This window comes from Cariama cristata, unplaced genomic scaffold, assembly GCF_000690535.1.
Source record: "Cariama cristata isolate BGI_N322 unplaced genomic scaffold, ASM69053v1 scaffold69, whole genome shotgun sequence".
NCBI classification, from domain to species: Eukaryota; Metazoa; Chordata; class Aves; order Cariamiformes; family Cariamidae; genus Cariama; species Cariama cristata.
Genome location: NW_009637150.1, coordinates 40,788 through 54,803, shown reverse-complemented (window position 1 = coordinate 54,803; position 14,016 = coordinate 40,788). Strand labels below are relative to the sequence as shown.

The window sequence follows — 14,016 nt, the reverse complement described above, 5'->3', positions numbered from 1 at the left end:
GTGAATGAGGCTCGTATGGTAACATATACACAGGAGAACCGGTCAGAGGGGCTGCTGTCCAAAATTTGCCACAATATACAGAAGTTTTCCACCTCCACATTTCTGTATGGCTGGCAGAAGTTTTCCACCTCCACATTTCTGTATGACCGGACAAAAACTGTGGGATGTGTTGCCAAGGTTGTTCCCTGCCCTGGTCCCCAGAAAGTTAACGGCTTTCAACTTGTATTAGCTGTGCCAGGATCCCACGTGGTTAAGACCTGCCTGATGTGGAGGTTTAACAGAAAAACTGAGATTGCTGTGAATGGAAATGCGTGGCTGAAGACACCAGAAAAACAGCAGAGGAAGGGTTAAAGGAGTGGCATGTGTTAATTGCTGCGGGGCCAGCCTGTGTGTTTCATCGAAATGACTAGAGGAGGAGGAACAAACTGAAGCCTTGGAGATAAGGTGACAAGGTGATGACCAACAGTACTGAGGCTGTGAAATGCCCAGGACAAAAAGACTCAATTTTGCCTGAAACTCTGGAGGGGGTGAGGCAAGACAGCGAGGCACGAGGTTGTGATATCCACTGCTAAAGATGCTTCCAAAAATCAAGAGGAGCCCAGGAGCTGCCGGAGGTGATGCCGGAGTTATCCCATGTGCTTCCTGCAGCACACCGGGATCCTGGCCAGGGCCATGTGTACGCCTCTGCGGCCCCATGGGGAGGGGGAGTGGGTAGAACCAACTTATTGGGTTCGTTTTTCATAAAAATCACCTTCCCTGTCTGTAAGGTCTTGCAATGAGTTTTGTCGCACTAATTTCCCACGGTGATGGAACTAAATGTTCCAGTTCTGCTAATGATTCGTGTAGGAGGGGATATATATCCATGTGATGGCCTTTTATATATACTCCAGTTGCCTTTAAAAAAAAAAGCACTGGATAATTAGATTGCAAAATTGCTACGTTAGAGGAGTGTTCATGCTGAAGTCAGGATGCTGCGAGTTGAAGTCGTCTGTTTAAGCTTCATGCTGCCCTCTCGCAGGAAAGCTACTGCAATCAGAACGTTTGCTTTGTTGTGCGTTTTCTAAGTGCTCAGCTCAAGATGCAGATTGCCCACTTGAGAGATGCATCGAATGCCATCGATTATAGGTGACGCTGCTGTATTTAAGCGTATGAAGTGCCACAAAAATGCTATAAGGAAAATCAGGCTGCCCAAGTTACGAAGCAGGCTTTCTGCAGGAGGGGGTCTTGCTGGCCTGGATACTGCAGCTATCAAATGAAGGCAGCTCTCTGCTCTTGCAGAGGTCGGAAAAACTTGTGCTCCGACTGCAATCCCCGTGCCTTTTCTCCCTTCTTGCCCACACTGGGTGGCCGGGTGGGCTCTGCAGAATGGCTCTGTACCCACGGAGGGCTTGGGCACCTGCTGTCAGTGCAAGGGGCTTGTGTCCTGGGTGCCTTTTGCTCTTTCTCAGGGACTTGTGGGGAGGAAAAAAATAAATGCTTGTGAAGCATCCAGGGGTGTGATAGTGGTGAGGGCAGAGAAAAGCTACCCAGGAGGCTAATACATCTGTAGTCTTAAAATCGCTAAGGGCACAGAAGTGATGCTGGCCAAACGGGGTAGCGAACAGATGCTGCTGGCTGTGTGTCAGTCCTTCAGCGACACAGAGGACGGGGGGGTCCCAAGAGCAGCAGTAGTGCCCTGTGATTAAATACAGTGAAGTTTACGAAAGGAAGATATCCAGGCATATAAACGTGTCCTTGTTCATCCCTGCTTAACCCGACTGGCTTTGTCGTCTCTTCACAGCCCTCCTGTTTGATGAGGGGGGTTGCATGGGTGAGTTTGTGGGTTCTGGTAGCTGTGCCCTGCCTGCCAGCTCTGCCCCCCGCCCTGGGGCTGCCCTTGACCAGGGGGACCTTACCAATGCTTAACCAGTAAGGGAGAACGTCTGGGGAGAGTGTTTTCTGTTCTTATGAAAGTTTAGCTTGAAGGCAGAAGTGCATTGTCTCTTTTTCCTTCTTTCTTTCACAACAGTGGGGCAGGGCTTAGTTTTGAGTTACTTAAACGTTTACAACAGTGTCCTTTAATCCAGAGTTCAAGGAAAAGATTTGGTGGAGATCGGTCAGTGAATTTTAGCATGGCAGCTACCTTAAAATCTGGTTGAAAATCAGTGGGTAGTGGGTTCTTATTGCTGTTCTTGCTCCCTCAAACCCAGGGAGACTTCCCCGCTGGCGAAGGGTGGATCTGTTCTGTTCTCCAACAATAAAAAGCAGATGACTTTCCTTCTTAAAATACTCAAAAGGGGATTGTTAACACAGATCCTCTTTGCTGTATGCCCATCCTGGTGTGCCCGGTCAAATCCCATCCCTTCTAGCGGCATGGAAAGGCTAATCCCTGGCACTGAAAGCACCCAGCTTAACCCACTGTGGGATTAGGATGCTTGAGCTGTTAGAAGATTAGTATGTTTGGTTGGCAACATTTGCTGAACTTGGCCTGAAAACGATTTCCAATGAGGCAGCTGAATTTTGGGTGCCAGTTTGCCTGGCACGTTAGGAATAACTGTAAAGACTAAACTGGAGCTCTGAGTGTGCAGAAAGCACTTTGGGTTTAAACCCATCACCGCTGCTGGGGGGACAAACAGCTCTGGCGGTCTGCTCCGGAGTTGGTGAGCCCCTGCCTTGCTGGGGGTGGTTGTGATGGCTGCCGTGAAGTTTGGGGTGGGTCCGGGCGAGGGTCGCTGCTGGCTTGACCCGGGGATCCCTGATGATGGCTGCGTCTGGGGCAAGGACTTGTGTCGGTCATCTCCCATCTGGGACTTGCACGGAGCTGCTCCTCCCTGCCCATGTGCATCCTTTGGGAGCTTCTCCTTTTCGTAGGCTGTTTTAGTTGGAATTGCTTGGCTGGGAGTGAATGTAACTGGTACCCTGGCACTAGTTTTGTTCAGTTCTTGGTGCTGCTCTCCAGCTAAGAGAAACCCTTCTGTCCTGGGTGGCATCAGTCTTCCTTGGGGAGGGAAAGTGGCTTTTCTGGTGCTTTGCTTTGTGGCCTTCCCTGCTAAGGACAGTGTGTGCCATCTGCCTGCGGATGGACCTCTCTCAGTACCTACTCGGCACAAAATGAGTTTATTTTTGAGGGCAGGGCCTCCACAGGGGTACCTTTAGGTAGAAAGCAATTGGCTTCTGCTTTCTGTGCTGGGACTCAAATTGTCTGTGCTCATAATGTCTTATTTCAGCTACTAGCTGGAGGATGCATGCTTTAAAAAAAATAAAATCTTCTTGTCAGCAGGGTGTTAATTCCAGTACAGAGTCTGCTCACGTTAGCTCAGCACCTTGTGAACACTTACACAGCTTTCCAGTGCAGGGGGGATGTGATCCCATTGCAACCAGTCCCGCTGTTGTGTCTGAACTGGTGTCTGAGCTGCGCCAATACTGGTGGGAAGGTGCTGCGGGGAGTGCGTGGGCATGGTAGATCTCCTCTCCTTCTTGAAAAGCAACTGTTTTCCTGGTTTTTTTTTTTTGTCTGGGAAATTACACGAGGGCTCTAAAGACAGACCCTTCTTTAAAGATTTTTGGTGATATGGGAAGAGACCTTGTGTGTTCCTCTGCTTATCGGTGGACAATGGCCATGATGGTAAAATAACTGCTGGCTGGAGACTGTTTTCCTCTACCATGACCCAGGCGAATACAAACTTACACTTGACTCAAAGCGACTTGTCTTGAAAAGTACCAAGCACTGGCTGTGTCACGGAATTGGTTCCAGGGGCTTCATTCGGTGGTGGTGCGGAGTATCTTGACTTCAAGAGATGTCCTTTTGTGCATGTGGATGGTGTCATGCTTCCCTTTGTCTGTGCATACAAACATTAACAGCCATTTCTTGGCTGAAATGTATATAACTACATTTGTCACTCATCTGACAATATAATTTTTTTTCCTCAACAGACCAGTGAGGATATTCAACGGAAACCCACGTGGAAGACAAATCTGAAAGTTCTTTCAGTGAAGATAGACTGGAAAGGTAGGGCCTTTCCATAGCCGCTTGCTTTGGGTTTGACACTGGTGTCTTAGAGCCGCGGCTGTGCTCAGCATCCCCACTTCTGGTGATGCCGTCCAGCCTAGCGAAGCAAGAGCCGTTCAGTTTTAACACGTTTGTAAGCACTAAGGGTGTCCCTCTGTGCTTTACGAACATGCTTTAGGGGATTTCTGTAGAGCTGCATGATAAAATAATTTTGAATATTTTATCCAAGGCCTGTGTTGCAGTTTATTCTGAAAAAAAATAACTGAGACCCAGAATGTGGGCCTAAAATCTTCTGCCTGGCTTACTGTGGCAAGAGGATAAGGCCACCGCTGCGGTGGCATCGCTTCCAGTTGTCCCACTAAAATGAGAGATGCTTTACAAAATAACCAGCGAGAACGTGGGACAGGGAAGGGTGTGCTCAGTTTCCCACTTGGCCAATTTTTTCCCGCACGCAGAACTTGCCCTGGATTTAGATCAGCATGGACCTGGCTGGGCAGCTGTGCCTAACCAGCATCTGCAAGAAAGTTGTCTGTACGAAGTGAAGGATTTCAGACCACCTGTTTCTTGGATGAAAATGTAATGTCTGACATCATGCTGATGTCATTTGGATAAGTAAAAACATACATATGGATATACATAGTATATATGTTAAGCGGGACATAAATAAAACATGGTCCAGTGTGAAAAAAGTGCCCTTTAGGTTTTAATAGTGAGCCGTACAATGTGCGTGATGGTTCTGCTTGTACTTCAGCCCACATCTGCTCTAACAGTGCTTATAAACTTGTAAGTCGAAGGCAGTTTCTAGGACATGGGGAGGGTCACTGTGCACGTATCTGGGGATACAGAGGTGAAAAAAGGAGAGAAAGATGCTAGTGCCACTGCACTGTGAGCTCAGGCCTGGGTTTTCTTCAAGGATCGGGTTATGTGTGAGCAGTTCTTGTTTGCGATCGGTGTGTAGCACATGATGTATTGTCTGGCTAATGTGAAATAATCCTACTTAAGCCATGGGTTTCCTCATCAGAGCACCTTCAAAGGGTGGACCTCACACCTACCCTGATAAGGTAGGTGATGGCGGTGCTGGCTGGGTGCCCTGTGCTTCCCCACAACCACCAAATCCATGGTCACGCAGGCTTGGTACCCCGGTCCCAAACACCAGGGAAGCCCCAGCAGGGATCACTCCCGGCCCCACGATGTGGCTCCCAATGGGTGAGGATGGGTGCGAGTTTATTCCCTGCCTTCGTATTTGACATGGGGGAGTCCCCGGCAAGACTGCCTGCTCGGTAGGCGCTGTAGTTGCACAAGATAAATAACATTTTGATGCTGAAGCATCTTTTTAATTGGCTGTAATAGTTTAAATTTGAGGGGAAATGAGCAGAAATATAGAATGAGGAGTGGATGTGGTGCGACTGTGGTCCTGTAGCCGGCAGAGATGCAGGTGGAGCTGGACCAGCTAGCGGGGCTTGCTCGGCTTGCGGGGAGGGCAGGAGCCTTTCCTGGCTCTGCAAACAAAAATGTACTTGTGCGATATGCTTGAAACCAATCTCTAAAAAAAAATAAAATCTTGGAAAAGTCCATTTGGCACTTTAGATTTGGGGTTATCTTCTCACCTGTCCTTCCCTTCTGGTTCTGACGTCAGGAACGTTCTCCATGGGGTTTCTGGAGCCCTTCAGGTCTAGGACTTGCTTAAAGCCCGGCTCAGGGATTTTCAGCAGAGCAGGCATGGCACTGCAAAGAGTGGACATGAAGTGTAAAAATACAGGATTGTCATATGTGGCCTTGCCATGCAAGAGAAGTTACTCGTATCTATACAGTGTTTAACTCTATAAAATGCCCTGCGAGAGGAGCTCAGCTGTCCGCTCCCTGTGGGAAGACCTGGAGCTGCTTGCGGGATGCTGACCCTGCTGTGTTACATCTCCAGCTTCCCCAGACCCCGGGGGTCTCTGCAGCCCCCCCTGCAAGCATCCCCTCTCCCACCCGGGAGCACTGCCCTCCCTAGCGCTTTGAGATGCAATGTTTTTCACGGGAATGCTCCATTTCCCTCCTGGCAGAGACGGGGAAGGATGAAGCAGGCAAGAGCCCAAGAGCCAACACTCGTTAGTCTTGTCTGCCAGCAAGTGGGGAGCGTGCATTGCTCCGGCGTTATAAAAGGCCCTTGTTAAGTAATCACATTGCTCTTGCATAAGTGCTTGGGTTTGGGAGGCTTGAGCCCATCGGAGGCTGCAGCTCGCAGATAGAAACCATGCCGAACTACTGTGATTTTTTTTTAAAAAAAAATAATGCATGTTTATTAATCTGCTGAAAGTTGTTTAAAATCCCTTTAGATAAGGTTGAGCAGCGGAGAGTCCCCAGCACGGGTGGTGGCTGAGCTACAGCTGTAAGGCGCTGCCAAAAAGCCTGCCTGGATCCTTGTGAGTAATATTTCTGGTTCTTCTAAAGGGTGTTTGTGACCGATAACTGCAGGCGGGGAAATATCGCAGACATTTATTGCTGGTAATAAATTAGAGGGAGGCAGGAGGTGAGAGACAGTAGGGAAACTATTGACTGGTTTTAAAGTAAGGCTTTCCTCCTAGACTTCCGTAAGTATGGATTTCTCTGAAGCTGAGTAATCAAGTCTCTTCCAAATATGCTAATAAAAAAGAAATGTGGTGCTGAATTCTATTACGGGACTGTCAGGAGAACATTGATTTGGCCTGACAGTGAGATCAAAGGACTGTCTAGTCCCGTGTACTAATTTGGAGAGGCCAAAAGTCAACGTTCAAGGAAAGAATATAAGACTAGGACGAGTGTACAGTGATATTTCCTCTCCGATATTTTCCTGGCTTTCAGAAATCTGCAGATCAGTTATTTCCCGAGTCAGAAATAGTATCTTCAATAGTACAAGTAGAACTTTCTTTTCAGAATTTGCTAATCCAGTGTATCTGTTGAAGACAAGTTGTTTGGGGTTTCACTGACATAAATCTGACTGGGGTTTGATCTCTGGAGTTAAATTAATTCTTGCATGTAGGATTTTAATTAAACCAAGGTGGTTTCCTGTTTCGATGGAACTGAGAAGGGAAAAGCTTGTATGGATTTACAGAAAACAGAATTTCCCCTCCCACTTCCTTGTGACGTGTCTGGATGCAGCCCAGTCCGTGAACAAAGCCCGGAACCATAAAACCACCCACTGAAGTGGGAACTGGGATTTATTAGCTCAACGCTGAGCGGCTTGGAACAACTCGGTGGTTATTCCTGCCAGCCCTGGAAGGCATTGAAGTGCCATTGCATAGAGAAGGCGGCTCGGATGCTGAGCTGAGGGGAAATAAAGCCGCTGCCTACAGCGTGGGTGCGTGGATGCTTGCTCTTAGCGGTGGCACAGAGCTTTTCCTCGGTAGAACAAATGCTGGACTGGTGGAGGTGACTTGGGAGAGCTCAAGTCGCTATTTGCAAACCTTGAGGAAAAAAACCATAGTATGTAGATTTTTAGTCTATCTTGAGACCTGGTAAAGCATTTAAATCTTACTTGCAGCCAGTAGATGAGGAGGCAATACCACCGTAAAAATTATTTTGTAGTAGTTATAGGATTAGAGAGGTAAATGTGAAAACCTATTTTGAACGAGAAGGCACTTGGCTGCAAAGCCAAGACTTTCATGTCTTCCTATTTCCTTCCTAAAGTGGGAAAAATTGATAGGCCTGTTTGCTTCGGTAAAACTGCAGTAGTGATGTGAGAAGCTGCGATCACTTTTACCCTTGCTTGTTAATTATTTAGACCTTAAAACCTTTGCGAGACATCTATAGGCGAACCCGAGCCACGTTCGCCACGCTGGTGGTTAGGGGTGGGCCGCGCTGGTGGTGAGGGGTGGGGGGTGGTGGCGGAGCCGGCCGCTGGCTGGGCACCCCACGGCTCCCCACCTCCCTTCGGCAACCCAGCACGGCCTCTTTGCTGCTGGGGGTCAGGGCTGTCCAGACCCCAGACCACCTGCCCAGGTCTTGTTGGTTTGCTCGTCATCCAAAACCTGGAGGGGGGTCTTTAGCCATGGCAGTGCTGGGGGCTGGTAGAGGTTGCGAACAGAATCTTGGACATTGAGACAGGTTTTTTCCCCAGATCGTTGGCTTACTTCATGGGTCTAGAGAGTTTACAGTGTTAAAAACCCGTGAGAGACTATTAAAAACACTACTACTAGAAATCCTTGAGGTGTTGAGGGGTGTTCTGGGGAAGTATCAGCTGCTTGCCCTGGTTTTGGGCTGTTTCAGGGCTGCTGACACCGCCTGCTCTCAAGAGGATGCTGGCTCAAAGAAAGATGCTCCTAGCCCATGCAAAGCCTTTTTAGTTCTTATGAAAACACCACAAATAAAAGTCAGCAATTAAAACCAGGGAATTTAAAATGTTATTTTTAAAATGGTCTCTGGGATATGGCATACGTTAGGATAGCCAAACCGTATCTCTAATTTGTTGCAGGGTAAAATGGATGCTAGACACAAGCTGAAGATTTTGGTGATGTTTCTGTCTCTGGCTGCTTTCACGGTCATGGTGATACTGAATGCTGGAAATGCCACTGGGACATTCAAAGGTAACGCAGGCAAATTGTCTTTGTTCGGAGGTGGATTTCACGTGTTATCAGCAAGTGATGTAAGGTGCCTTAGATGGGATGGATCTGTTTGTTACCTCGTTGCGTCTCCAGATACACCCTGGTCTGTGAAAGGAATAGCTGGTGCATCCCCCAGGTGTCCCGGCCGGGTGTCTGAGCCCCGTCCCATCCCTTGAAACCCAAGTGAACGCTCTTGTCGCTGGGGCACCTGGATCTAGGGGTGGGTGAGAGGCAGTTTGTGCGAGGGCTGCCCTTGTATCCCTGGTGGAAGCTGTTCAGGCTGCTGGGGCTGTGGGTTTATAGAGGGCGGGGGTGCTTGGTTTGAACACTACCCACCTGAATCTGTCGGGTACGGACGTTGTGCTTCTCTCTGGCTTTTCTGGCCCTGTGTAAGAGGGAAGGTGCTGAGGGTTCCCCACAGGGATGGTGATCCCCAAATGGGTGTCTAAAGGCAACCTGACTGCAGCACATGGCTTGTTTTCATTGAGGGCATCCCCTCATCTCCCTCGGATCCACTGGGATGTGGACTAAGCCTTGAGGAAGATTGCAGGGTGAGGGGAAATGGTCAGTCTCTCCCCATCCTTAGTATGTAGTAACGCTTTTGCCCGCAATAACGTTCACCATCACAGGTCTGTTCAGGACAACCCCTGGAAACATCTCGGCGAAATACACCACTGACTTCACACCGGCGGGCTGGACTTTCCTCATCTGGAATGTCATCTATGCCTGGCAGCTTGCCTGGCTTCTCTACGCCTTGTCAGGGATCTGTCGAAGGTATTTTCCCTGCTTTTGGTATACGTGCGCGACAGTGGCTCTGCGGTTTCTAGAGTGAACTCGCCGCCATTCCTCCTGACTTGATGTGCTGAAGCATCTTTTAGGTTCAGCATCCAAAGCTGGGAAGCAGTTTGGAGGTGTCTGAACTGCTTTAATGTGTGGACAGGTTACAAAGCGTGTAAACTGTTCCGTGAAGCCTGGCTTGCACCGATTCACGTGAGCTGACAGAGTTACTCAGTAGCTGCACTTACCCACTGCGAGATGCTGAGAATTTGCAGGGGCAAAATTAATGAATTATGGAGCTAACGCTTTGAGTTTACTTGCTGTTAGAGATCAGTACAGCAGCACCGGGAAGTCCCTTGTGGTGTTGAAATGGCCTTGAACCTTTTCCCGGGGCTGTGAGATCGGTGTCTCATGCAGTACCGTGCGATATCTGTGATATTCTGACGTCTTCTGTGGCCCAGGCTTGCACTGCAGCTCTTCTGCTTAGTCTGAGCCTTGTGTATCTGCTGGTTTTGTGTGAATTGTACCGAGTTGCTCAGTTGATGCTGGCCAGCACTGAAGGCTGGGGGAAGTGTGATGTGTGTGTATGAGTGATCAAGTCTGTGCACGTGTATGTGTGCACACACAACATGTATATCACGTATGTGCTCACGCTATGATCCCATCAGCCTTTTTCCCTGGGAACTGGGCTGAAATACCATGGCTGTGCCCTTGCTACCAGCACCGGTGGCACAAGCTTTGTGGCATCCATGGAGCAGTCCTTGGTACCCCCTCAATCTGCGATGGTGCACAGACCAGAGAAATAGTCTGATTTAAGCTGAAAACTTTAACTCCGATGTAGAGTCCTTGTTACTACAAAGAAAATGAGGCCAGGAAAGTTTGGTTGGTCAATGCAGGCATTGTTTTCCTTTCTCAATACCCATTTTTTCCTGGCAGGAATGAACTTGGATGTGTCTACATAAAGCCAGACTTGCTGCCAATACCTTTTTATGTGGTGTGGATTCTGAGTAATGGCCTCAACGTTGGATGGCTGTTCCTGTGGGACCGAGAGTAAGTCGCCTTTTACTGCGAATGCTTTCTAACCCTTTTGGTGGGACTGCCCCAGTACTTCGTTTTGCCCTTCCTCTGTGTTCACATGCTTCATCACGCCTGTAAAACTCTACCGTAGGCCTTGGCAAAAGGTAGCCTTCGTAGAAGTCTGGGGGTTTTGCACAATGTTTTAATCTTGCCCATGAGGTGGGCTGGTTATTGAAGTCTAAGCTCTCCTCCAAGCTGCTGTTCTTCCAGGTCTTTTCCTCCACAGGTAAGACAGGAGCCGTGCCTCCCCTCATAAATACAGTTAAGCTCCTTGCCTTGGATTGTTTGCTTAATCACGGTCACATGAAGGGCTTATAATAGCACCACTGTCGAGAGGTGAAGAAATCGGTTGCAGCCAGGAAAATAACTTCATGATTAAGAGTGAAACAGCAGTATGTCAAAACTACGTGTAGTTATTACCTTTATTAAAGGCTGATTAACTTGGTCAAGGCCAAACACTAAAGCCATGAATTAAGGCATTGTGACACCACTAAAAAAAAGGCATTGTATATTGTGTGTCGTGTTGTTTGTCCTAGATACCTCCTCCCAGCCCTGGTGCTCCTGGCAGCCCTCGCTTTTGCCACGTGTGCCTCCCTCTTCGTTTCACACCGAGCCTTGAGCATCCATTCCTCGTGGTTCGCGAAGGCTCACAAAGCTGAGCTCTGGCTCATCCGCATCCTAGTAGGTGGCATTTGGGAAGCTGTGCTGTTGGTAAATGCTAAAAAAAAAAAAACCTCTGTGCAGTGCTGAGGGTGTCAAGAATGAAAGGTTCAATGGCAGGAGAGATGGGTAAGGGAAGATTTCTGCCCTGACTTTAACGTGTGTCTCCTGGAGGTGCACGCAGGCTTAATTGCATCTGTTTCCTATCAGACATCAGGGGAATGATTTGGAGCAAGGTGTATCCCTTGTACTTCTCCAGCTGCTACGGAATGAAGTTTTCAGTGAAGTACGAAAACTTCAGCCCAGACTTGTGTTTGGGGTGGGAAGAATATTTCTTGCAGAGGCAGAAGCCGTTGCTAAGGGTGCCTTCTGTTGCCGTAGCTGATGGGGACATCCCTGACTACAAAAACTGTTTCTTATATGGGAAAATGTACACCGCTCAAGGTTTTACATGCAGCTGCCTTTCTGAGTTTTGCCAAAGTCTGGAAGAAAATGATTTTTCTGCTGCCCCTGGGAAGAGTGGGTGTTTGGCAAACTGCACAGAGGAAATAAGACAAACACCCTCAAACTCCATCACTCCTGGCTTCCCTCCCTGTGCCTCTCTCCTAGCTCAAACCTGCTACCCCGATCCCTCCCTCCCTATCCGGACTGCGGTTCCTCCCATGGCTGCTGGGTTTGCTTTAACCACCTGCGGTTCCCTTGCTGATGTTGGTATCGCTCAGCGAGACAGTGGGTCAGCTGAAAAAGCCCATCCAAGGAGCTCGGAGGGTTTTCAGCAGAGGGCGAGTCGGCTCTGCACCAAATGGCCCCTACCAACCCTGCTGCAGAGGTGTCTGCCTGCATCTCGGCACAAACTGGGAGGGGGCTCTGCTCTTTACGCCCTTTTTTTAAATCACTGCTTGTCATCTTGTGCTACGTGGCAGGTACAGAACGGGCTGGCGCTGTATGTGACATGGACCACCATCGCCACTCTGCTGAACTTCGCCGTTGTGTTGATCTACAAGTGGAACGTGTCCAACGAGACGGCAACGACTGCTTCTCTGAGCATCCTTGCTCTCGACCTAGTAATATGGTAAGCAACCTCATGGGATCCCACCAGGCCTGAAAGACCCCTTCCACCCCTCGCCCATGGGTTGGACTCTGTCCCGGTTCATTCGTGGTCGGTCCCTGTACCAACACTGAGTACAGAGACCTCTGTTATAATTCATGACAGTTGAACAGGGAGCCTGGGCAGAGCTTTTCTTCCCTGACCCTCGGCAACGCCAATAAGCACGTGCTGTGGGCCAGGACAAGGTGCTGTGACTTGTGTGAGCCCAGCCTGCCCTGGAGTTTGCAAATGGGGGTTGATATGGAAAACATATGAAACATGGCTTTATTTTTTTTCCTTAAACTTCCCTTAGATAACTTTAATCTTCTGAATTTTTGTAGATGAATGATTTTGGACTCTGATCCAAAGCAGCATGCAAGAAAACCATTCCTTGTCCAATTTCTTTCTTAAACTTTGTACAGAAAAAATACTTTGGTTACTCTTTCTTCACAGGTTTTATCTAGAAAACTTCTTTCTTGACAAGTATGTCCGCTATAACCTTACAATCTACCCAGTGGTCATCGTAGCTCTGACCGGCAGTGCGTGCAAGAACTTCTCGTTTTCAACCCCAACGGTGAACGGCATTTTTATAGGTGAACCTTTTGGACTGTTTCCATCTGTTGTAAAAGAAGGCTGGTAAACACTTCCACATCTTTCCTGTGTATGAGGGGCAGAAAGACAGGCTTGCCTCTTGAAAAGTAGTATTTATAAAAAGCAGAACTAGGGAGTTATTGGAAGGCTTTCATTTTGCAAAGTAAAGAGTAGAGCAGAAATCACTGCCCGTGAGCCTTGGCGCTGGATTCAAACCTTGTGTTGCCTCAAGTTCGCTTCCCAGTACAATGTTTGCTCTGCAATCCTCCATCATCCACCTGGGTCCTCTGCTGGCATCTCCATCTGATGCAGCAGGGACCAAAGGAAGAGCAGGGCTGGGATGAAGGCTGTGGACTCCCATTTGCCCTGTAGCATTTGAGATATAGAAGCAGCCTACAAGTTTCTGACCCAAGGAGCTGTTGTATCTAAACTTCCCAATGCAAACCCCTGCACATGCTCTCCTCCTACGCAGAGCTCAGGCTAGCCTTAACAAGTTTTCCTGGGATTATTTGGTTGCTGCAGGCCACTGTAGCAGAGTTGAGTGTAGTCATCCGTTGTAAAAGGGCTTAAGCCGTCCGAGCAGCGTACAATCACACTCTGGCAATAGCGATGCCCGTATGAGCAGTTTTATGCCGGCATGAAAGGGACTGAGCTGTGTGAACTCTGAACCTTGCCGTAGCAGTTGGAGATGCCTGTTCCCATCGCAGGGTCAGCAGAAGGGAGCACGTTGCCACCCTTCCCGCTGCCACGTACCAGTGGCTAAAGCTAATGTCTGGTCTGGTACCACCATTGCAGCTGCTCCGGTACGTGTTCCCTTTTGCTGTGAGGGCAGCTGGAGACTGGTAACACTAAAAACACCCGGCCAAGCTTGTCTGCCAAAGGCATGAGGGCACTGGGGGCTCGTCTACTGATGGCTACGGCCACCAGGACTGTGAAGGGATGTGTGATCTCTGGCAGGCAGCTGTGTGCCTTCGGTAGGTGCATTTCTACCAGCAAAACTTCGTTCTTAGTGGTTTGGCTTGTTTGGCTGGTAGGGCAAGAACGTGCTTTTCCCAAACTAGTGCATGTTTCTTTATATAAATCAACTATTCTTGGAGTGTTTTGTTAATGTCTTGCGTTTCTATTCCTGTGTCCATAAAGCCCCCCTCCCTTTAGACATGCCTTGACCTGGAAGGGTTGGGTGAGTTTGGATAGCAGTGACACTGAGAAATACAACTCTGATGGGGGGGAGGTAATGGCTCCTGTACCGGGGGGGGCGTTTTTAACTCTTT

General features: G+C 48.7%; 1 protein-coding gene across 1 annotated transcript; it reads left to right on the top strand.

Moving 5' to 3' along the window:
- Positions 1-8,423: 8,423 nt before the first annotated feature.
- Positions 8,424-12,747, top strand: LOC104167793 (the record flags this gene model as incomplete). The annotated part of the gene is made up of 6 exons (XM_009708159.1): positions 8,424-8,535; positions 9,183-9,327; positions 10,267-10,380; positions 10,944-11,088; positions 11,991-12,139; positions 12,608-12,747. Coding segments are annotated over 6 exons (805 nt in total), but the record flags the coding sequence as incomplete, so codon positions are not given.
- Between the last annotated feature and the right edge of the window lie 1,269 nt (positions 12,748-14,016).